The following is a 23,871-nucleotide window of genomic DNA, read 5'->3' as shown; positions in this document are numbered from 1 at the left end:
CTGTTGTCCCCCACCAGGCTGTGCTGTTCCCCAGTCCCTGCAGGATTCACTCCATTACACACGGATGTGTGTAACCGGCTGTCTGGCTGCTGAGGGAATGCTGAAGCAGTGTGTATTTGGGCAGCTAGGTTTCTACGTGGGGCAGACTGGGAATACACTTGATGCTCAGTGCTGGAAAAGCAAAGAGATTGGGTTCAAATCACGTCAGACCGGAGCATTCGCCGGCTCAGAGCACAGTGGCAGGAGGGTCAGCTGGGGTATCTGGCCATTGCTCCATTGACTTCCATGCAGCTACAGTCGACGTCGGCAGAAGATCAGGTGTAATGTCGAAAGCTACTTTATAGGACACCGGCCCAACAGACCCGGCTGTCAGTGGTGCCCGGCTGATGGGAGCTTGGTGGAGCATGGTCCCATCCTTACCTGACAGGTTGCAAGTCGCAGAGCCATTGCTGCCCTTGGGAGAGTCAGCAGAGCAGCTGGAGATGCAGCAAAGCCCCGAGACTGAACAGAGTGCAGGCTGAGGCCGGCTGGTGGAGGCCCGTATTGCTCTTGCCCTGCTGTGTATGGACGGGCTCAGTGACTAGGGCCTGGCTGCTCTGGACATCCCTACTACAATGGGCAGAGCTTGCTGGCTTCTCTGCCCTGGAACTGGGCTGCCTGGGCGATGCTGGCAGCTCCCCGCTTCTCTCGCCCGGGGACTGGCGTAGGGATCGGTTGCTCCCAGGCCCAGTTCTTTGCAAAGCACAAAGTAGTGCTCCTGCCTCTCCACATGTTCCCCCGCTGCGTGCTCGCTAAGCCAGGAGCAGCCGCGCTCCCGTGCCCCCCACCATGCTCATCAGGAGCTCAGAGCGAGGTCCCTGCGAAATCTGTGTGATTAAGCGGCGGCGTTGGAGGAGCAGAGCACGCTGCCTTGTTGCGGTGCGTGTATTTTAGGCTACAACGTCACTTCTCGGGCACAGCAGTGCATTTGTCATTTTTACACACACACACCCTGATCATAAAAGTCACAGGAATCTGGGCTTGCTACGCTGAGCGTCACCGTATTTGCCTTGCCAGGTTGTGAGGGCAATAAACCCACAATATTGCTCCAGATGTGAGCATTCCTAAGGTGGCAAATGCAAAGAAAGGAGCTGAATGTTCACGGTCTGTCATGGGGCTAATGACTTTCCTGGCCCTGGATGTTACATAGCCATTGCCTGCGGTGAAACAAGTGCTCCATCTTGGTTATTTATGTCAGTATTACCACCAAGCAAGGAGCCCAGGTGTGTTAGGTGCTGTACATACAACAAGACAGAGCCAGTCCCTGCCCTGAAGGGTTTACACTCACTCCAAGAAAGGAACCATTACCCTGTGTTACACAGAGGAAACGAGGCAGGGACAGTGTTAGAGAGCCCAAGGTTAGAGGGATCACAAGATTACCTCGTCTGACTAGTCTGTCACAGGCTAGTCCCACTGCCCAGCAGCAGGTCGTACCGCGAGTCCGTGGCAGAAGTGGGAACTAAACCCAGGCCTCCTGGGTTCCCAGCCCAGCATTTTATCAGCTAGACCATTCTTCCTCTTGTGGCTCACGTCCCCAGGGCAGAAAGGAGAAGTGTGCTCGGCTCCCGTGGGCGTGCAGCGCCTGCTGCTTTGCGGGGCCCGGGCAGTGACCTCACTGTGTGATTTGGTGGCCCTAGCATTGGCCTGGGAAAATCAGTCAGCGTCTTAGGTCATGTGATGCCGTCTGGCTCCACTGGAATCCCCCCTCCCCTCGCTGGTGACTGGTGCAGCAGCTAGCAACACCCAGGAAGGATACAGGTGCTGAAAGGCCTAATCTAGCTTCCTGCTCCCCCCCCCCCCCCCGGCCACCGGTGCTCTGAGAGGGGCACTGCCAAGCTCAGCTCATTTTATACTCCCCCTGCAGTGACGTTGGCCAATCGCCTGCCACAACTGCCTCTGGGACTAAAAAGCTGGGGGCGCTGCCTCTAAGATACATGCTCCCTGTCCCCGAGTCTTGGGGACAGCACAGATCTGGCTGGGGAGGCCTCTTGCAAACAGAGCAGTGGCGTTGGAACTATTTTTAGGGTGGGGGTGCTGAGCTGAGGCCCCCCCCCCCACACACACACCTGTTTTCACCCCTGTGGCTGGGATCACATCTCGGGCTGCCATCTCTCCCAGAAGGACTGGCCACTAGGGCAGCAACTTTGCCAGAGCTGCAGGCGGCTGCAGAGGCCTGGGCGAGTGGCAGAACACGGAGTGGCAGCCTCCAGAGCCAGTGGCCTCGACCACAGGGATGGCGGGCAGGGGATCCCAGGGGGTGCCCAAGCCAGTGGGGCTCTGGGGCTGTGTCTACACTGGCGGCTTCTTGCACAAGAAAATGTCCACACTGCCATGTGCAAGCTGTGCTTTTGCGCAAGAGCGCCCATGGCAGTATGGACGCTCTCTTGTACAAGAAAGCTCTGATGGCCATTTTAGCCATAGGGCTTTCTTGCGCAAGAAATCCCTGCGGAGCATCCACACTGTCCTCTTGTGCAAGAGCTCCTGCGCAAGAGGGCTTATACCAGTTAAAAAAGAGCGTAGCTTTTGCGCAAGGAGCCCTCTCTTACCACGCCGTACTGTGAATTTCCTTGCACAAGAGCAGGCGGGCAGCATGGATGCTCTGCGGATTCTTGTGCAAGAATGGCCGTACTTGCGCAAGAAGCTGCGAGTGTAGACATAGCCTGGAGGTCGGGACTCGGCGCTGGCAGTGGGGCTGAACCATGGGCATGGGGAAGCCTGGTGGAAAATCTGTTCCCCTGCTTCCTGGACCTCTATTCCTCAGCGTGGGACTAGATGCCTTTGCTGCGCCAGGGAGAAGGAGCCTTTGGGCCTCAGTACAGTGGGGCTGGAGAGCTGGAGAGGTTGGCTCTGTGCAGTGTGAACGGCCCTGCCTTTCACTGCTGATCAGTTCAGCCAAGAGCTGCCAGCTTGGGGGAGCCATGTCTCGGAGCAGCACTGGAGCAACACAAGGCCACCTTCCCTGCTCCACCTTGCCCCAAGCACTGCCCGTTGAGCATGCTCCAAGCAGGCTGCTTTATTGCTTACCAGGGGCCTGAGTAGGGCTGTGAATGGGTCACAAGTGGGCTGGAGTAGCTTTCTGCCCGCCGCGGCCAGAACCGCCCCATTCCACAGTGTGGGACGTCTCTTCCCCCCACCTGCTCCTGTTTAATCAGTTAACTGGCCGAATAGAACGTATAACCAGTTAACTGACTAGCCGGGATTTTACAGCCCTAGGCCAGATCCTGCATTGCGTTCCCAGGAATCGCAGCGGGAGCATCAGTGATGCCAGGAGGACTGGGCCGGGCCCGGTGCCTGTCCCAAGACTCAGACTACACAGAACGCTCCCCGTTGGTGCATACCAAAGGCCGTTTGTTTGATTTTCCCCTCTGTTTTGGCTCTAGGCCACTGGCTCTCTGCAGGGCCTGGCTGGCATCTCCTGCTGGGCGAGTTCTGTGCGATGAAAAACAACATTTACCCAAAGCAGCCGCTTGGAACCTCCTCTCCCTTTCCATACCAGCTTTGCACAGGCCGCTCCTCTGGAGTCCGCGGGTGTGAACTGCCCGGCTGGGGCAACCCTCTGAGCTGCTGGGTCCGATTCTCCTCTGACACCCGTGTGGCCCAACTGACTGCACTGAGGCTAATGCTGATTTACACCAGGAGAGGGGTGATCAGAATCGGGGCCCATGGCTACATTGCTCAGCCTTCTGACTGCAGAACACTTGTGTCAGGTTCACTGAACAGGGAGCAGCTGTTTGTCTCCTGTCCTGTTCCTTGGAGCATGTGGGGAAGGGGTTCCCAAGCTGTGCCCACTACCTATAACATCCCTTTGAACAGGAAGGATTATGCCTATGGGGGGCGGGTTAGAATTAGACAGAGATATTTCTAGTTTGCTTTATACAAGCTCTGACGTGTCGGATGCTCTGTCTTGCAGCAAGAAATACATGCATTCCCCATGACCCTGCAATAGCCACACTCAGCTCTGCAGCTGCCTGTGAACACCAGGGCCTTCTTCCCAAGCTTTTTCCCTCTTCCCACTGCTCTCACTAACCTGCCCTCTCAGAACCGGTGCTTCCTGACTGAATGTCGGTTGCTGGTTCCGTTCACATTGTGAGTAAATCCCACGCCTCAGCAAATGCTAAGCTAACCCTGTATTGCAAGATCCAGTATCCAGCTGCCTTTTTTGTTCATGTCGTGTGTTAGTAGGTTTCAGAGTTAACAGCCCTTCCCCCGCTACGAATGCGTGCAGTTTATACATCTCAGTGCTATTGACCTGGGAGTAATCCTAAGGTCAATATGGCTTGCGCCTTCTGTGCCTGCTCCATAGAGAGACCGTGGCTGATTTGCACCAGCAGTTGTTCGGTCACTGGTGTGGTCAAGCCAGTGACCGTCCCATAAGCACGCTGCAGACTTGGGCAGACGTCTCTGTGCTGGTTCCATCAGGGCTGTCACTTCCCCCACCCCCAGTTCTGAGCAGGGCCACGACCCCACCCAGCTCCGCTCCATTGGCAACTGAGCAAAGGAGGGGGCAGGGCTGGTCAGTAACCTCCATAAGAGCCCAGCAATTGGCCTTTTCACAGGGCCCTCCTTTATTATAGGTGCTGGGACTATGGAAGCCAGGGGTTGCTGCTGCCTTCAGCCAGGTTCTGTGGTCAGTAGAGGGGCGTGGTCCCTGTTCCACGGAACACGTCCCTCTCAGCCCTTCTGTGGAGCACAGGAAGGGAAGTGGCGCAGGAGCTGGCCGCAGGGTGCGTCACAGTGGGTTGTCTGGCTCCCTCCTTGAGGACACCATGGCCTGCAGGGGTCCTGCTTTAGCCCCTCCCCAAAGGAGAGGCTATCCATCTCCATCCGTCCCTCGAAGCACCTCCTGCCCCACCATGCTGCCGCAGGATCAAACCCTTTGGGAGTCCCCAGGCAACAGGCCTAACTGTTTCAGCAGCGCGGCCTGCTGCATCATGGACCCAGCAGGAGATCTCAGTTCCATTCCCAGGGCTGCTCGTGCCCTTGGTTAAGTCACACCCCTCTGTGCCTCAGTTTCCTGCCTGTGAAATAGTGGATGGTGCTTCCTTGCCAGGTTTTAAAGCCCTTCGACATCTTCACCTCCAGAACTCCTCTGTGAGGCAGGGTAGCTCTGTTATCCCCATTGGGCAGGCCCAACACAGAGATACTAAGTAACCTGACTAGGGTCAAGGGGAGAGAAGGGAGAACACATGTAAGGCATTTTTAAGAACTTTTATTAAGTCACCCCCCCACGGTCCCTTTATGAAGTAGGGACCCAAGACATAGAAGAATGGAGTCTCCCAAGCTCCAGCAGCAGGGTTGCCAGGAATAGAATGCTGGAGTCCCTGATGCCTGGTACTCTGTTCTGATCACTAGGCCACATTGTCTTTCCATTAGCTGATGGGCCACCAGCTGGCACAATGTAGGAGAAAAGCCTGAAATGAGACAGAACAGAGCATGGGGAGCATTAGATGTAATCCGCTGCTCTTCTACAAAGTCCAAGAGTTTCACAGCTCTGTATAAACCTTGATGGGCCCCACTTTTTTTTTTAATATAAAGGCTTAAGAAATAATCAGACGGTTTAATAAATGATCAATTGGTTGTTATGAAGGCCAATGGATTGCTATCACCATCTAGATTCTAGAATGCCTTCTGCTGATGGGCCAATAACCCTCCATAGCCCATGCAGCTTGGTCCTGCCTTGAGGGCGGGGGGCTGGACTTGATGACCTCTCGAGGTCCCTTCCAGTCCTATTATTCTATGATTCTATCTGTGACATGCTTAGCACACAGGGCATATGTTGCATGCCCGATTCTTTTCTCCCTCACACCAGCTGCAGCAACCCCTGCGACACACTCACAGAGACTGAGTGCCCCAAGAGGCACACAGAGCTTTTCTCACTTTGTTCCTGGAGCTCAGTAGCGTTTGTTTCAAGCACTCAAGCCAAATTCGGGCTGGTTGTGAGATGTACCAAAAGTGCTCAGGGAATCCTCCCCACCCCTACCCCTCCACAAGGCACAGCAGCAGAACTGCATGTTGGGCAAGATGTGTGCTTATATTGACTTTAGTCGGTTGCTTCCAGCCAGTTGTATCCAGAACGATTTTGGGTCCCTTGCATGTGAGACTGAAGGGATGAGCAAGGGACTCAAGGTGGAAGGTTATTTTTTAGGATGTGGATGACAAGTTACAGTTGTTTCTACCTCTTGTGGTTAATTAGTGGCTAGATCTTCAGCCGATATAGAAGAGGCTTTAAACAAGCTAAGGAGCTGGCTCTGTATGACAATCTGGGTAGGTTATTGAAATATAGAGCTTGAGTCCTCTCTTGCTTGCTGAGGGAGATCCAGATCTCACTTGTCATGCTGTAACTCCTTGGGTTTCCCTGAAGCAGCGTCCGCAGCCCATCATTGTAAATGAAAGCAGCACTAGGCTCTTTGCCTTCATGTAATCTTGTTTTAACTAGTGGTATTTTTTTATTATGAGTCGAGGGTCATTGATAACTTTTGTGGATCGGTATTATACATTTCTTTGGTGTATTTTTTTCTTTTCTCGTGTGGTCAGTGGGTTTTATTGGGATTCATCAAGCAGCGCAGGAAACGTTTGTAAGTTACAGGCTTAGACTTAACCCAGGCTTAGACTTAACTCTTTTCTCTGTGTTTGTGCAACACCTACCACCACAAGGCCTGGATATACGACAGGGCTCCTAGGGGCTACTGCTGCAATACAATTTGCAATGCAGTGGGATGGCTGACAAGGTTTCCTAATGTTAGCATCTGGTTCTGCACATTCCATATAACTTTTCAGCCCCAGAGATTGTATTTAACCCATCTCCTCTACGTATGTTTGCTTGAGCTTTCATATTCCTTTGCATTCCACTTTGCAACAACACACTGGCTACGTCTAGACTGGCATGATTTTCCGGAAATGCTTTTAATGGAAAAGTTTTCCGTTAAAAGCATTTGTGGAAAAGAGCGTCTAGATTGGCATGGACGCTTTTCCACAAAAGCACATTTTGCAGAAAAGCGTCCGTGCCAATCTAGACACACTTTTGTGCAAAAAAGCCCTGATCGCCATTTTCGCGTTCGGGGCTTTTTTGCGCAAAACAAATCTGAGCTGTCTACACTGGCCCTTTTGCACAAAAGGACTTTTGCCTTAACGGGAGCAGCATAGTGTTTCCACAAGAAGCACTGATTTCAGAAAGTAGGAAGTCAGTGTTCTTGAGGAAATTCAATTGGCCAGTCTAGACACAGCCTATGTAACAGTGCAGGGCTTGGAACCTCTGGAGGCTCATCTGTTGAAGAACGCTGCCAATACATCACTGCCTGAGCTCCCTTGCCCCTATTGTTTGGTGCTGGGTGTCTGCTGGTGTCTGCAGCTGTAGGTCTCTGCCATGCCTTTACAGGGCACTATTTGAAGGTGCCAGAGCATGGACTCTGGCCCTCCTGCTGTCACTGTACAGAGAGGATGTAAATGGGGAGTCAGTGAAGTTACACCAGTGTGAAACTGAAGGATTGGGATTGCAGCTGTCCCCGGGGGGGGGGGGGGTGGAAGACCCTGATCCTGCTCTTGCAAAAGCATGAAGTGGAGAAGCAGCAGCTGAGCCACCGAAATGATCATCACTGGAGTTGTTCTGGGTTCAGGGGAACGTGACCTAGATGAGATATTCGGGGCCTCGCCAATCACCAGGGGCGCTCCTCAGGCTTTGTTACACTCCGGCGCCTCGCTTTAGAGCAACCCCCCAGAGTGGGGGGTCCCTGGATCGCAAGGCAAGGCTGCCGGTCAGTCTCCCGCCAACACCCAATCACAGCTGGCGCTGGCAGCCCGACCACGCCCCTCCGCCCGTCTCCCTCTTCTGATAGGCCTGTGAGCGGCCAGTGACGCAGCGCCCCACACATGGGTGAATGGGAACGTGTGAGTGATGCTGCCCAGCTGTGCCGGCTCGCTCCCAGCGGGGAGACTTGGTGTCCCACCCTCCGCTCCGCAGCCTCTCGCACCCTGTCGGGAGCAGCCGGGAGCGCCAGCCGGCGGGGCTTTGCCATGGCCAAGCGGAGTTCGCTGTCCATACGGATAGTGGAAGGGAAGAACTTGCCGGCTAAGGACATGTAAGTCAGGGAGCTCCCCGGCCCGAACCGCCGCCGCGCGGGTGGGTTTGCTTTGCGCGGGGCTGTCGCGCGTGGGGATTCCGCGGGGGAGGGACACCGTGGGGTTTCCGTGCGTGGGGGAGGGCCGTGTTTTGGTTCTAGTGTGCAGAGCGGCCGTGGTGCACGAAACACCGGGAGGTGGCTGCGTGCAAGGAACAAGGCTGTCCCTGCCCCCCAAGGCGCAAGCATGGCCAAAGAATCCAGCTACCCCGCAGCTACCTGGATGGATTGTAACCCCCCTCCCCCCCACATACACACCTCCCTGCCCCGAAGTCCTGTCCATAGAGTGACTGGTCCGGCTGCCCCATGTTCACAAGATTCTTGCTGCCCAGCTGGCAGGTTTTGAGGGGCATCCTCCCAGCTCCCTGCCCTAGTGCAGTCCTTGCACGGTGACCTCGATGACCATCGCACACCTCACCAAGCCAGGCCTGGTCCCTCCCCACAGCTTCTGCAGGGTAGTTCCCCGCACCCACCTTTCCAAGCTGCTCCCAGCACATGCCAATTCTCCGGCTGCAGACACGCTTCAGGGGTTCTTTCCCTGCCATCCCCTGTGTGCTGGGAGGATGCAGGTGTGTGATCACCCAGCACCCTCGTACCCCAGAGCATGTCTGGGCTGTGGCTCGGGAAGCTTGGGCCAGCACCTGCCTCTCCCTCCCGTTGCTTCTCTTTTACAGACACTAGACTAAACCCAAAATATCAGAACCTAATCAAAAGAGGCTGTCTTTCTTTCTTTCTTTCTTTCTTTCTTTCTTTCTTTCTTTCTTTCTTTCTGATTCAGACTTTATTTCTGTCATTGCATGGTCCTTTTTCTTTTGGGGAAGAGGCGAAGTTGCTGGGGGGGAGGAGGCAATGGCATGAGTGATGACATAGGTTAGTAAATGACATAGATGAGCTGAGCTTTTGATTCGTACCAATGGAGGCATTTGTAACCAGGTTCCTAGTGCAAATCCTGGATTGCTTGGCTCAGCCAGAACAACCGTCTCCAGAGGCTGCTAGTGTTAAGGAATCAGCCTTCGGGTTGGTGGGGCTGAGAGTCTGCCAAAAAAAAAAAAATCCTAATACTCGTCATGGAAAAAGAATAGAAATAAATAAGAGAAGAAATTTGATTTTTTTTGAGTGTTTACAGGCCTGGTTCTGAAACCAGTTTTCCTTCATTTTAATAACACTGCCCTCCTGATGTGCATGAGACAATTGGACATTACAGCAAACAGGGAGAAATAGAAAAGAAATGGTGTTGCTCAGAGACTTATTCTCAGGGAGCAGGGACTGGCCTCGCTGGGATTTCACCAGGGTAGATGTGTGCTCCAGGGCCCTTGCTCAGGAAATCCGAGACCAGGGTTCTATTCTCAGCTCTTCCTGGGGCCTGTTGGGGGACCCTGCCCAAGTCCCTTCCCCCTCTGTAAAATGCGGTTAATTATCTTTGTCTTCTCATGTAAAGTGCCTCAAGATGGGTGGATGGAAAACCCTGGCTGGGGTGTGGAGGTGGTTCTCTAACTTGGGGTGGCTGCACGGAGGTGGTCCTAGAGAAGGAACCAGGCAGGAAACCTCCATATAGCAGGGGTGGGAACCTTTTCTGGGTCGGGGGCCGCTCACCCCCAGAAAAATCAGTCAGGGGCTGCACACAAGTGAGAAGCAAAAAACCACAACCCCTCACTGAGAAGGAGAAAGATGCTCCCCATGTTTCCCTCACGCACCAGAGCCTGGGAGGGCCAGGTTAGTAGATTTTGTGTGCCCCAGCCTCATGGGGGAAGAGTGAGGGGGCTGGAGCCCACTGCGAGCTCTCCAATCCTCAGGAGCTGGATCTAGGCAAGCCGGGGGCCTTGGGTTCCCCACCTCTGCCATGGGGGTTGTTGGAGCAGGAGGATTTGAAGTCCTGGTGCAGTGCTGAGGCTCCAGTGGGCAAGTTCCTGCCCGGAGGGGTGGTGGCACAGTGAAATGGCAAGTGAGGAAATGCTGTCCCCACATAAAGGCTGCCTATGAGCAGAGAACTCTGCTGAGGGCTGCTCACGGGAGTGTTTCAAGGGCGGAACAATCTCTTTTGGGGAACAAGTTTTCTCACCACATGCTGGTTTTGAGGGTTGCTGCTGCACACCCAGCAGCTCTAGAGGCGACAGGCTGGGGGGGCTAAGGGTGGTTTTATGTCCTCGTGCTTCACCTCTCATGTAGAAGGCCCCCCCAGCAAGGGAATCTTCTTCGTTGCTCTGGAACCCTTCCTGCTCCCGCTGAGGCGGCTGCTCCCAAGCACTGCATGGAAATCCCCCAGCCCTTAGGGATGGCGCTTCGCATTGGGCAGAAGGGATTAACGGGGGTGACTTCAGAGGATCCCCTGCAAAAAATTAGGCCTAATTTGGAAGAAGTTTCGTCCACACGTGGGTGCGGTGCCCTGCTTTGCTCCTGTGTGACCCCCGCCTCTTAGTGGCACAGTTGTGGCATGTGGGTGACAGCCGTGCCCAGCTTCACAGAGGTGTGAGGATAAATGCAAGTGTAACATTTGAGTTGCCTGGGTAGCCTAGTGATGGGGCTATGTCAGCACCATAGGTAGACACGAGGGTATCAGGAAGACCTAACCCAAGAGGAATCCGGCTGAAGTTAATGGACTTTTCCCCTGGGTGAGGTCAGAATTTGGCCCAACCTGCTTTCACCTCAAGGGAGGCACAAGAGGGGTCGTGGGAAGGGTGAGCAGACTTATTTGAGTCTGTCTGCCTCTGCGGCGCTGCTTTCTCCTTGCAACACCAGCACTCTGGGCTCCAAAGCTAAAACAGGGTCCCAGCCCTTCACCTTGGGTCAGAGCCTGGCTCTCCGCACTTCTGGTGACATTACTGAGGTCTGGGTTTTTTTGTTTTGTTAAATGGCTCTTCTGATTAAATCCACTGAATTGATACACCAGATCCTAAGCAGGTATAAACCAGCATAAGGCCCCGGAGCGATGCTGCTTTACACCCGCTGATGATCTGGCCCACGAGTTGTCCCCCACTCTGCTGATGTAACTCTGGAGTGACTCTGTTTGTTCCAGCTGAGTTACTCTGGATGTACAGCAGGATTTGGCTCTGATCGTTGCTCCCAGCTTTTGCTCCATGGGCTGAATCTTCAGCTGGCCTAAATCTGCACAGTCGCCAGTGACCAGCCCTGAGGACTGGGCTGACTAGTGGGGCCAGTCTTCCCCGGGCACATCTGTTACATGACCTAAAGCCCAGCTGCATGTACAAAGTGGGGAGTGATGGGTGAGCTGTGGCTGCGGTGTCCAATTCAGTCCACAGGGCACGCTGACATTTTAGGCCGCCTGTTCGTTAATATATTATGGGTTTGCCTTCTCAGATGCCTGGAGTGAAATGCACTCCTCAGGCAGCATGGAGAGAGACCGGCCTTGGCTTGTCTCCAGCTCCTGGTTGGCTTCGCTGGCCCTCTTTGTTTGTCTTCTGCCTTGTTAGTCAGATCTTTGAGAAGCCACTGATGGGGCCATGAGTCCCATGAATTCAAGGCCCTGGACAACTCAGTGGAGAGTCTGAGCAGACAATGTCCTGTATCCTTGCAAACGGACAGGAAAGAAGTTCTAACCTTGTGTTTGGCCTTTCCTAGGATTTGCCCTTCAGTGACCCTGGGGCTGTTCTGTCCCAGCCTCAAATCACTTTTGGGGTTGTAAAAGTCTCAAGGCCTGATTATCCCCCACCCCCCTTCCCCCAGCTTTCCCCCAGTGTAATTCCATCAACCTTTGCGGATTTTCTGCAGATTGTCACCAGCGGAAATGCCAGGAGATTCAGGCCCGGAAGGGATAAATCCTGCTGTGGTGACACCATTGTAAATCCAGGATAATGCCGTCTAAATCAGTGGATCATTCTGGATTTACACCAGCGGAGCCAAGTGCGGAATTTGGCTCCTGACCTGTAGCTCGGGGTGGATACAGTGCGGGGCCGATTCTCCTCTCCCACTGCAACATGCCACAGACGGGAGCTGAGTTTGCCTTTGTGAAGCAGGTGTGAGAACTGAATCAGACCTAGCCAGTGCGTGGATCTGGCTTCCACAGGAATCGGAGCAAACCCACCTGTTTGAGACGTGCTTAAACTTGGCCCCACGTTTGCGCCTCTTTTTTAACAGTCATTTTCAAGCAAAACACTCCCCTTGCCGTGTTGGCAGCCTCGCCACTGCTGCACTGAGGTTTTGTTTACACTTCTAAAATCAAAGCGCAGCTGTAGCAGTGCTGTAAAGTGAAAGTATGGCCCAGGTACACACAGCTACTCCCTTCGTGGAAGCGAACTGCCACGCCCCCAGTGCTGCAATCTGGTTTACACTGGCACTTTACAGTGCAGTAACTTGCTACGCTCAGGGCCAAGGGGTGTTTTTTCACACCCCTGAGTCAGAAAGTTGCCACTGTGTAGACTTAAGTTGCCACTTTCCTGTGCTGTAACTTTCTGTCTCAGGTGTTTTTTCACACCCCATCCCGCCCTGATGAGTGCAACAAATTACAGAGGTGTAAATTACACCAGTGTAAATGGGCTCCCAGCACTGTTGGCTACTCTCCTCATGGAGGGGGTTTAGATAGAGCACTGACAGGGCTCCTGCCATGGCCACACTTTGCAGCTTCACGTTAATTTTAGATGCGTAGACAAAGCCTTAGTGAGTGTCCAGTTCCCTGGCTAAGCCAGAGGGAACAAGCTCCATTGATTCTCTCAGGAGGAGACTAAGGTGGGATAGGCTAGAGGTCTAGAAATTCATGACTGATGTGGAAAAAGTGAATAAGGAAAAGTGATTTACTTGTTCCCATAATATAAGAACTAGGGTTCACCAAATGAAATTAGTAGGTAGCAGGTTTAAAACAAACAAAAGGCAGTTTTTCTTCACCCAGCACACCGTCAACCTGTGGAACTCCTTGCCAGAGGATGTTGTAAAGACTAGGACTTTCACAAGGCTTAAAAAAAGATGATACATAGAGCTTAGGTCCATCAATGGCTATTAGCCAGGATGGGTAGGAATGGTGTCCTTAGCCTCTGTTTGTCTGGAAATGGATGACAGGAAAGGGATCACAGGATGATTCCCTGTTGTGTTCCCTCCCTCTGGGGCATCTGGCATTGGCCAATGTTGGCAGACGGGATACTGGGCTAGATGGACCTTTGGTCTGACCCAGTCTGGCCTCTCTTATGTTCACACACCCCCTGGTCCGAACCAAGGGAGATATTTTATTTTATTGTCGAGTGCCATGAACAGCAGCAAGTGAACTGGACTTTTTGCTATTCTCTCCATAATCTCAAGTTACATTAGGAACACGGAAATAAATGGGTTTTGCATGTGTGTGAAATACGTTGACAGGGAAACCCTGCTGCATGCCACCCAGTGGACCAGGTATGCTGTCAGTGCCACGTCCACTCACTTTTACACCCTGTTTCTGAACACAGCCCTGATCTTTGGGTGCCTGTCTTGCATCTCCTGCTGGGGGGCCCCCATTGATGGCGCTGGAGTAGCTGGTGCTCAGTGCTGTTCCAAATCAGGCCTGAAAAAGGGAGCTGAACAAAACGCAGCTTGTGGAGTGAGTCTGTGACTTACCCAGGATCAGGCTGCGCCCGAGTCCTGCTTTTCCGGTCTGGCCCTGGTTCATTGTGGGTTTGGCGTGTCGCTGGCATGTGGAAAACGTTTCCAAGGGGGGTTGGGTCCAAGGTCTTGTGGCCAGTGGACCGTTCCGGGAAGGGTCACTCTGCTTGCTGGCTGGGAGCCCAGCCCTTCCAGCTGGCTGCCCCACGGGCTTGGGTTTCTTACCTTCCACTGTTTCTGGGTGCCTCCCAGCGAGGCACCTTTCAAGATGCTATGTCTGGGCTGCCTTGTAATAACATGCTGCATCCACGCAAATGCTGCCTCCCACCCCTGGGGAAATGTTCTGCGTCCTTCTCCCAAGCTGGCAAGCTGCCGATTGTTTGGCTGTGGGTGTTTCCAGGGCGTTTGCTAGTGGGGGACTCCTAGCAATCAGAAATAGCCTGCACAGGGCTTGTGGGAGCTCCCCCCCACCTCTGTTCTGCTGATTCAGTTCTATCCTGAGCTGCTGCAACGCGCCCTTTTCTAATCTAATGCTGGGCCCCTCCCCTCCAGTCTTAACCTGCAAGTGTAGATTCCCTATTGTCACGGACTGGGATGTGGGCCCTCAGGCCTAGTGGTTGGAGCAGGGGCAGAGTCAGGAATCCAGTAACCAGGGTCAGAGCTGGACTCAGGAATAAAGCCAGAGGTGAGAGGGGCGTTGGGGAGACAGTAGACAGGTAACGCTGGAGCTGGCTGGGCAGGAAAGGAGCAAGGTGGGACGAAGCAAGGAGCAGGCACAGGCGAGAGCACAGCCGCGGGCAGGGGCGTTGAATGGGCAGAGCTGTTGCGCTAACCATTAGGCCTGCTGGTTCCTTGACCAGTCAGGCAGCACAGTCAGCGGGTTCACTGTGCTCACAGGCAGCCCAATGACAGGGTCAGCGCAGCTGAGAGGCAACGTCTCCTGCTTCCCTGGGCCCTGTCTCAGAGCCACTGGAGGAACTGGGCATCCTTTGGGCTTCTGTGGACTTTGACTCTGACCCTCGTCCTTGGTCCTGCCCTGCTGTGGCCCCCTGCCTCAGTTTGACCCTTACGGAGCTGGCCTGGCCTGATCTGCCATGAGCAGAGACTACCGGTAACTAAGCGACTTGCAGCCTGTGTCCATGTTCGGTGGGTTGGCCTTGGGGGAGAGCGGGGACCTTGCTGGGCATATTTCACTTCTGACCAGTTCCTGGGTTTAGCAAGGATCTGCCATTCCAGCACGTTGGGTGAATGCAAGTCCCACAGGCTGGTGGGTTTGCCTTTGACACCTCCCGCTCCCCCCGCTGTGCCGCCTTCACTCATTGGCATTCCGCGGAAGTCCCTGGGAGCTTGTGCACGGAGCGTGCAGCCGCATGGCCCAGGTGTCCGACAGCCGGGCACTTTCAGTAACTCCTGGCCAGCCCTGGCACGGCCACAGAGGTCAGTGCAGCAGGACATGGGGGGAGAGATGAGGCCTGGTCTCAGGTGACTCTGAGCTGCTCATTTCTAGAGGATCAGGGTCTCCTGGAAGCTTCAGCTGGAGTATTAGGCCGCAGGAATTCTTCAACGTTTTGATGACCCTGAGATTCCACCGCAGTGCTTTCTGCTGTACCTGCTCCCTGGCTTAAGCCAGGGCATGAACACAGGCTGCAAGTCACTTCACCGTTAATGCCCCAGCTTCGCCATCTCCCGAGGATGCAGATATCCCCACCCACGTAGAGATGGGGAAACTGAGGCACGCAGCTGGGAACGAATTGCACGTGGCAATGTAGCAAGCAGCAGAGCTGGGGGGGGGGGCGGAACTCAGGTCTTCCTGCCTGAGAAGCCAGGACTCTTAAATGATTTTGCCCGCCATGTACCCCAAAATCCATCTATGCGTATCCTTCTGCGTGTGACGCTAGACACCTTGGCTGGGCTGGGAGGAGATAGGTGCCCAGCTCCCTTAGGCCCCTTTGAAAACTCCAGCGATGGGTTTCGTTTTTAGACTGCTGTTGCCAACCTGCAGCGGTGCTGGGGGAAGGAGACTGCGGGGTATGTGCCTGGGGGTGACCATGTGGCTAGTTCTGTCTCCCACCTCTATCCCAGCTTAAGCATCTGTCCGTTAGACAATGTTTGCCAAATTGTGTTGGCACCCGGGTTTTCCACTCTTTTCATGGACCAGGTGGGCAAGCAGACCCTGTGTCGTGGCTAATTGGTTTTTAGTAATAAGGCTCTTGCGGCTTTGCAGAACGGTTCGTTCAAAAGTGGGGTGGGCATTTGTGTGCGTACAAGGAACTGAGTGTGAGCTCCGAGCTGCTGCTTTGGGATTATTTTAAATTTCTTTCATTTTTTATATGTGGCAGGGTTTGTTTTTTTTCAATTAAAAGTCTAAAGCTGTTTTCCCCCCATCCCTTACCCTGCCCCACCTTTCTGGAAGATGCCGGGTATATGTAGGTGCACTGTGGGGTACGGTGCCTTTTTAATACGTGTTCATTAGCACACATTATAAAATCTCAGTGTAGACAGCAGGGTGTAGGTGTAACACAGGAGCATTAACGCTACAACTTGCACTAGGATTTGGTAACATACTGGGTCTGCTCAGGCATTATAAAGACGCCTTTTTCCTTGTGTGGCGGTGGTTCTAGTGAAGACATGAGTGTCCTCATAGTCAGGCCTGTTCAGTTAGTTGTGTCCCACTGCCCCAGTGCGAGGACTTAACAGGAAGAAGTAGGGAAGGAGTTTTTTGGGGGGAGGCTGCTGGAATTCCCTGGGGGGGCAGTGGGCAGGCAGGCAAGAGCAGCTGAGGGGGGAAGTCTCCTGTGCCTAGCCCTGAAGGGAGAGAGCCCAGCAGTGGAGGCCTGGCTGGGGCTGACCGAAGCGAGGCCTCTCCTCTAGGCTGAGGGGAGCTAGGAACTGGCTGAGGAGACTCTGCTGGAGGCCTTGGAGCGGAGGGTGGGCCTGACCCAGATGGCCGGGTGGACAAGCCAAAGGGCTGGCAGTCAGTCAGTTGACTGCAGCCCTGCTGCCGGCTTCTCTGGCTGCGTCTCCTCAGATTTGGCCCCGCAAAAATCACACGACCTCCCCGGCAACTTCCTCCTGGTGCTGGCTGGCCAAGAGGGCCGTCCACAAGCGTAACAGCAGAGGAAGAAGTCAGATGGGTAGGCTGCTCTGTGGCTGTACAGCCGGCTTCCAGTTCCTCCTATCACATCTCCAGGCTAGGGCTGCCAGAGCGTCACAAAAAATACCAAACGTGGCAGGTGTAAAAAATCGGTTGAGCCAAAAAAACCCCAAAAGTTGTTGAGCAAAAAAGAGTCACTGCGCATTTACATCCCCATGCTTCCCCCCCTCCCCCCCTCACCAGCCTTCTGTCCGAGCCAATACTGGACACCTGGCAACCCTACTCCAGGCCATCTGTTTGTGCAGGTGGTGTCCCCTGGCTCCTTGAGCCGTGTGGGGCTGTGCTCAGTGAGCCTCTCTAGACCCCTCATGCCTGCACTCCTGTCCTGGTTTCACTGGGCCTGAAGCAGTTACCATTTCCTGGCTTTCTGGTTCCTCCCCATGGGTTGAAAGGGCTGGGCCTAGGCCCACCCATGCCACAACCCACAATAGAACAACTGGGGCAGGCTGCTGGGAGCTATCTGTGAGGAAGGGGGCTGAAGGCTGAGCCTTGTGGGGCTGGAAACTCTTGCTTGGAAGTTGCTTGGAGCCTTGGACGAAGGGACTGTAACCCCGAAAGGGGCTGAGTGCTTTACACAGTAGGTTGGCCTGACGGTCAGGTTGCCTTTAGGGCCAAACTATACCCAAGATGGACCCCTGAGGTGGGGAAGTGCCATGAAGCCAGGTCTCACCAGTTGGGGGCTCTCTGGGGTGGTGAGTCTCGTAACACGTCTCCACGGGCAGCGAGACCGATCCATGCTCGCTAAAGCAGGGAAGACCAGCTTTGACCTGCCAAGGTCAAATGCACAGAAGCGCCCCTTGTAGGCCTCCATCCTTCACAGAGAGGGCAGAACTTGGATGGGCCTGGCTCCTGCTTCTGCTCCCTTCTAACCTTGCGTTTAGTTCTCTTTTCTTGACCAGTCAGGAGGCTTTGGAAATAAGATGTCTCCGACAGAAGCCCTAGCTTTCTTTTGTTCTGGGACAGCTCCTGTGTTCTGTTGAGCAGCCGGGTCTCCTGGCAGCCAGGAAAACACCAGCATCCTTAGAGTTAATAGTGAAAACCCATCTGTGCAAAGGAAGCCCCTGCCTCTTCTAGTGGTGCTTTGTTTTCCTGGTGCCCTGGGTCAGTCAGCTCCAGCAATGATTAACAAACCCGGGCAGTGGGAAGTTTCCAGCACGGGAGCTATGCACACAAATCAGCCCTGGCATTTCATTAGAAACCTGTCAGCCACCCCTGGGGATCCGGGGCTGCCCATAAACAATGGGACATTAAAAGCTGCAGGGAGGAGGCGTAGAAATGGCCCCTGTCCAGCTAGGGTAGGTCAGGCACTGCGTGGGCTGCCTTGTCCTGCTGCAGCCGTGTGGTGTTGCCTTGCTGCATTCAGATGAAATGCCTGTTCAGCCAGGGTCTTTCGGAGGTGCTTCTAGGGTCCCGTCAAACTTGATATCAGGGCGCCTGGCATCTGTACCGTGTCTGTCCTCCCGCAGCCCGGTAAGTGGCTGTGAGGCTGCCATCCCTCCCCATCCACAAGAGGCACAAGACCAAGCCATTATAGATGCTTCCTATCCTAGTGGGCAGGTCGTTTCCACTGCTGCAGGGGAGCCGCCTCTCCAAGCAACAGTGGCTAAGAGTTCAGCTACTCTGTGCTGTGCCTAGCTCGGGTTCATGGGCAGCAGATGGGGGAAGCTTTGCCCCCAGACCCCGCTTAGCTGTGCTACTGGGCTCCAGGGGCTTGTGCCACACCGCTCGTCTTCCTGGGGCTGGAGAGGCTGCGGCAGCATCACCTAGCCTCCCTGCCAGTGCTGGGGAGGCCGCAATGTCGCCGCATACTCTCCCTGCTGGTGCTCCAGGATTCGGGGGGCTGTGGGCACTAGGCAGCCTGGAGTGGGGGGATGGCAGCTGTGGGGGGGCTCTGAGTTTTGGGGGGCATAAAAGGGGCTGGGCCATGGGTGGATGGAAGGGGTGAGACTGGGCACTAGCATCCCCCAGTCACCAGTTCACACAACGCTCATGACTGTGAAGTAGGTACCTTGCAGTTCGTGGCAGCAGTGTCCATGCAGGGCAGATAGAGGGCACCTCTGGGGTGCTCTGTGCGGTTCATGCTGTGTAGACAGAGCCTAGGTCAAGAGGGGAATTTTCCACCGACCTAATCACATCAGCACGGGGGGGCTAGGTTGGAATTTTTCACACCATCAGCACTGTAGCTACATCGACCTAACTTTTAAGCACAGGCCGTGACTTGCCTAGAGTTACACGGGGAGTTGAACCCAGATCCCTGGATAGTGCTGACCTGTCCTTTTTCTCACTTGCTGTCTGGAGCAGTGAGGCGAATGGTTCCCCGCCCTGGCTGAGTGATTGGTTGTTGACGTTGGTTTAGCAACACTAGAGCAGCTGGAAAATGCCATTGGGTTGAAATCAGAATGATTCGTGAGCGCGTGTCGGTCTCCACAAAACTTCCGGGGGGGGGGGGGGGGGGGGACCTCAGTGACGTGCACTGGAAATGGAGGGTTGGATTTCAATGGTCTGGTGTCAATTGGCCTCTTGTTTGGACTTTTTGGTACTATAAATAGCATATGGACTTGTGTGTGGGTGTTTCACGGTTGTTGAAACAAAATGCTTGATAAGTAGAAAATGTTCTGCTTTGCAAATTGTTGACCTTTTTAAATTCCAGTTCAAGACTGGCACAGTAGAAGCACCCTAGAAGAGGCGGGGCAAGAGGCCCAGGAAACTTGGCTCCACCCCTCACCCTCGCCCCACCCTCTTCCCTCAAGACCCTGCCTCCGAACTGTGTCTTCCCCCAAAGTCCTGCTGCCTGCTTGCTCCTCTCCACCTATTGCTCTGGCCAGTAAATAGGGGGAGGGCCCTAGCTCCCTGCCTTCCTTATTCTGACACCTCTGATATAAAATGAAAACAAAACGTGAAAGTTTGGGCTTTCCTGTGGGGTGGAAATTCCGTTTTCTGACCAGCTTTGCTAGTTGTGTGGGATTGTCTGACTTGGCTTGGGAAGAAGCATCCATTTGGCCTGTGGCTCAGAGAGATGCCCAAGTGCCTGTGGCATAGGCAGAACAGAGTTATGGGAGCAGAGTGCAGTGGTTAGAGCTAGGGATGTAAGCGACTACTCTAGTAGTCAACTACCCGATAAGCTAAGGCTTATCACTACTCGACTGCTCCCTCCCTTTCTCCCCCCCCCCCGCTGCATCTGTATCAGAGGCAGCAAGGAAGGGGGGAGGGGCAGCTGGCTTAAAAAACGGTCCTGCCGCCCTCCCCCCAGCACTCTCGCCAGTGCAGGGATGGGGAGGAGGAGAAAGGGACAGAGGAGGTGGAGCCAACTGTTCAGTCCCAGCTCAGGCCACCCCCAGGAGCTACCTCTGCTGCAGATCTGCAGTTTAAATGTTGTAGGAGCTGGGTTGCCTGCATGCCCAATTCCTACTATTTAAACTGCAGTCACAGAGGGATAGCGAGCGCCCCCTCCCCTCCCATCAGCGAACAAAGTAGTCGATGGAAATTCCATCAGATCGGTGGGAGTCTTCGCATTGTCTCCAGCGACCTTGGGATCAGGTCCCTAGTCGCCAGAAGGAAAGGTGCCGGACCCTAAACGGATGCTCCACCGTGATCTTCCCCTGTGAAGTGGCTCCTTTAACTTCTGATGGGGCCCAACCCCGGTTTAGTGGTGTCCCAAACACTCTACTGGAAGGACCGGGTGGGACCATCCCTCGGAGGAGTTGAACCGGCCAAGGGAGCGGTCAGCTGGCGGGAAGGAAAGGGGGTGAGGTCCCAAGTGGGTTGGAAGGCTTAGTTCTATAAATAAGTCCGTGCGGTTGACAGGCTGATGGGACAGTGGAGTGGTCCGTGTTTTGGCAGGTTATTGTTTTCCCATGCGGTTGTGTTGTGTTCAGTGGGAATTCTGGCCGTGATGCAGAGCTTGACCAATTGATCCCAACCTTGCTGGTTTTCTGGTCCCTACTCTCCTTTTTCCCTTTGAGTCGGTGCCCTGGAGACTTTGCATCCGCGTGCCCTACGCTCCAGGATCAACCTTTTCCTAGCAGTTGCTCATGGGCCAGCACTGCCTTAGGAGCGGTGTCCCTAGACTGTCAGAGGCTGGGAATGGGCAACGGGAGGGATCCCTTGATGTTCCCTGTTCTGTTCTGTCCCTCTGGGGCATCTGGCATTGGCCGCTGTGGGCAGACAGGACACTGGGCTAGATGGGCCTTTGGACCGTGTTACCTAACTCCAGAAATTTGGGTTGTTGGGCGATGGCTCCTGAGAGCCCATCCCAGGGGAGTGACGGGCGTTTACGTTGCTGTTAGGAACATGTGGGGCATGCGTGGAGAACAGCGGGACAAGCGACATCTCCATGCGACCGGGTCTCGATGGCAGTGTGTGGGTGTAACGCCGGTAGGCGGGACCGAACCTCGGATCTCTGGAGCTTAGTGCTGGAATCTCAGCCACATGAGTTAAAATCCAGCTGGGGGTTAGCTGAGGCTTCAGCGCAGACTCCTGATTCTCTCTGGAACTGGGACAGTGTAGTGCACCCCAATGGTGTGTGGGTTACATGGGGCCGCCTTCTTCTCAGGACACCTGGGTTCAATGTTGGTGCGAGAGAGAATCAGAGAGCTATCCGAGATGTTAACTTCCCCAGGCATTTGGTCCAGGGAGGGAGAGGAAGGACCCGGTGGCTGCTATTCTTTGAGCCCCCCAGAACTTTGGGATCCAGCGCTGTGTCCAACTGAGCTTGATTTGGCTCCGTATCTCCTTTTTAGTTGCCTTGGCAGCACAGGAAACAGCTGCATCCCCTCCGGTCTCCAGCAACACGAGTCCCTCCGGCTCAGAATGACCGGTCGCAAACAGTCAGCGCTTGATGGGGAAGCTGGCCGTGCGCTGATCCGGTGATGGGTTTTTTTCCCCTCTTCTGTTTTGGAAAATCGAGAACTTCTTGGCAGCCCAAAGGGCTGAGATTCCCAGCCAGGCACCTCCGTGTTTACAAGGAAACCAGGGTTTGAGATTTATTTCCTTAGCGCTTGGTGCCTCAGACAGAACATAACACACACACACACCCGGCCTGGATCCAGCCTCCTTTATTTATACTCAGTCCTGATGCTCTCGGGCCAACGTGCTTGCCTGAATTTGTAAGGCCAGAATGGTCCATTGGACCACGTAGTCCGACCTCCGCAGACCGGAGTTTCTCACCTAGTACCTCGAGTCGGACTGAAGCCTCCTGAAATGCTCCTTGAGTTAGAGACCTCAAAAGACAGAGGGAGACTGCACTGTTTACTCCCCTCGGTTTATAGGACTCTTCCGTTGGTTTTATTTCTTGGTGGGTTTAGGGTGCTGGCTGACATTTCTGCTCCGTTTGGGTCTCGGAGAAATATTCTGTCTGACCTGCTCTGACTGGCTTATTTATTTGTGTCGTAGTAGAACATAGATCTGCCCCTATTCCCCTACCCCCGGCTACCTCGGGTCTAGAAAATCTGTTCTGGAGCTGGGGAAGGTGGGTGCGGCAGGGAAGGAAGTAAATGCATGTCTACCACCCTCAAAAGAGCTGGTGCTTGCTGTTCAGTGGGATCAGCCCTTCCTTAGAGGCCTGGTGTTGCCAACTATTAAGCTTCAAAAACCCACGAGTCAGGCCTCGAGAAAGTGATGAGATGGCTTGAAATGAGGTTAAAAAACCCACAGGGATTGATAAACAGGGTCTCATTGTCCAACACCACATGCCCCCCGAAGCCTGCTGTTAGCACCTTAGAGTGACGTCTACGTTGCAGAATAAGCCGCCCCCGGGGGTGAATCTGAGCCGGGGGCTCCAGGCTTGCCCTGGGGTGCTAAAGACAGCCAAGTCGACACCCTTGCTTGGGCTCTGTGGCACCCCTTCCTCCCCTCCCCCCACACTGGGTTTGAGTCCGAACTCCAGCCCAAGCTGCCATGTCTATATGGCTCTCCTTGCTGCCATAGTGAGCCCAGCTCTGGAGACCTGGGCTTTGCGTCGTGTTGCCACGGTGGGTTTTTGGCAGGGTCACTGGACCCTTAGACCAGTGGGCTGTGACTTGCACAGGAGGGAAAGGCCCTTGTGACTGAAGGATGGACGTCAGGTGCAAGCTTTGCCTTGTAACAACTGTGCTTAGACGGTCCCTGGGCAGCGAAGTCTGGGCTTACGTGGGGTGTTTTGTGTTTGTTTTCCAGCACGGGCAGCAGCGACCCATACTGCATTGTGAAAATTGACAACGAAGCCATCATCCGGTAACTGAGTCCTCCTCTTTCCTTCTCATTCGCACAGCCTGGCTTTCTCGCGGGGCGGGCCCGACCCTCAGTTGGCGTAAAGCGGCTCAGCTCCGCGGAATACAACGGAACCGCCTGCGGAGGGTCAGGTCTTGGTTCAGTTTTTCTCCCTCTGGAAGTTCTCCCTGGAACACACAGAATTTCTCCCGCGCCCTGTGATCGCCTCGTATATTCTGAAATGCAAAAAGGCCCCGAGGGCCTAATCCCGAGCTCTGTGTAGCTTGGCACCCGCTCAGATCATTGGCCATCTCTAAAATAGCAAGCTATGATGTTAGATTGGCAGGAGCCAGTGATCAGAGAAACTTTTCCTTTCCATACAAAATGAGGAATTTCCCCCCTTCTGATTAGCAATTAATGTCATGTTGATTTTGGAACAGATGGTAGAACTCAGTCAACCCCTCCCGCACCCCTTTAAACTGTAGATATGCTTTTTTTCTTTTTTTTTCTTTTTTTTAATTTCAACCTCCCCTCCCAACTTCCAAGATGACTCTGGAAACAAGGAGTGATCAGAAAACTGATTTCCCTTCTCCTGTTTGCCTCGTATCCTCTGCAGCAAATGCTGACTTTTACTCTCCTCTGTGTTTCTAACCGAACTGAAGTGAATTTGATGTTTTGGGTCCAAGCACCTCTGGATCCATGACAAGCCGGAGCCTAAAGCTGAAAAGTGCTGTGTTGGCTGGTTAAACTTAATTCTAACTTGGCTCCCCACTAGGATTGGGACCAGCTAATGCATGTTGGAGATACACCTCACCCTGTCTGCGCTAGGAGTTTAATATGGGGTAGCTATCACCTCTT

At 54.1% G+C, this 23,871-nt stretch overlaps 1 protein-coding gene across 3 annotated transcripts in view; it reads left to right on the top strand.

Moving 5' to 3' along the window:
• The first annotated feature begins 7,902 nt into the window (after positions 1-7,902).
• Positions 7,903-23,871, top strand: part of LOC102451490 (ras GTPase-activating protein 4-like) — a 48,942-nt gene continuing 32,973 nt past the window's right edge. Inside the window, exons 1-2 of one of the 3 annotated variants that reach the window (XM_075904970.2) lie at positions 7,903-8,114; positions 22,981-23,037. In XM_075904970.2, coding sequence (XP_075761085.1) covers positions 7,906-8,114; positions 22,981-23,037 — 266 coding nt within the window. In that variant the 5' untranslated portion in view covers positions 7,903-7,905. The remainder of the gene's footprint in view (positions 8,115-22,980; positions 23,038-23,871) is intronic. The other 2 variants (XM_075904968.2, XM_075904969.2) reach the window with 2 other exon arrangements.

Source organism: Pelodiscus sinensis, chromosome 21 (genome assembly GCF_052426305.1).
Source record: "Pelodiscus sinensis isolate ZL-2025 chromosome 21, ASM5242630v1, whole genome shotgun sequence".
NCBI lineage: Eukaryota > Metazoa > Chordata > Testudines > Trionychidae > Pelodiscus > Pelodiscus sinensis.
This window is presented reverse-complemented; position numbering and strand designations above follow the sequence as displayed.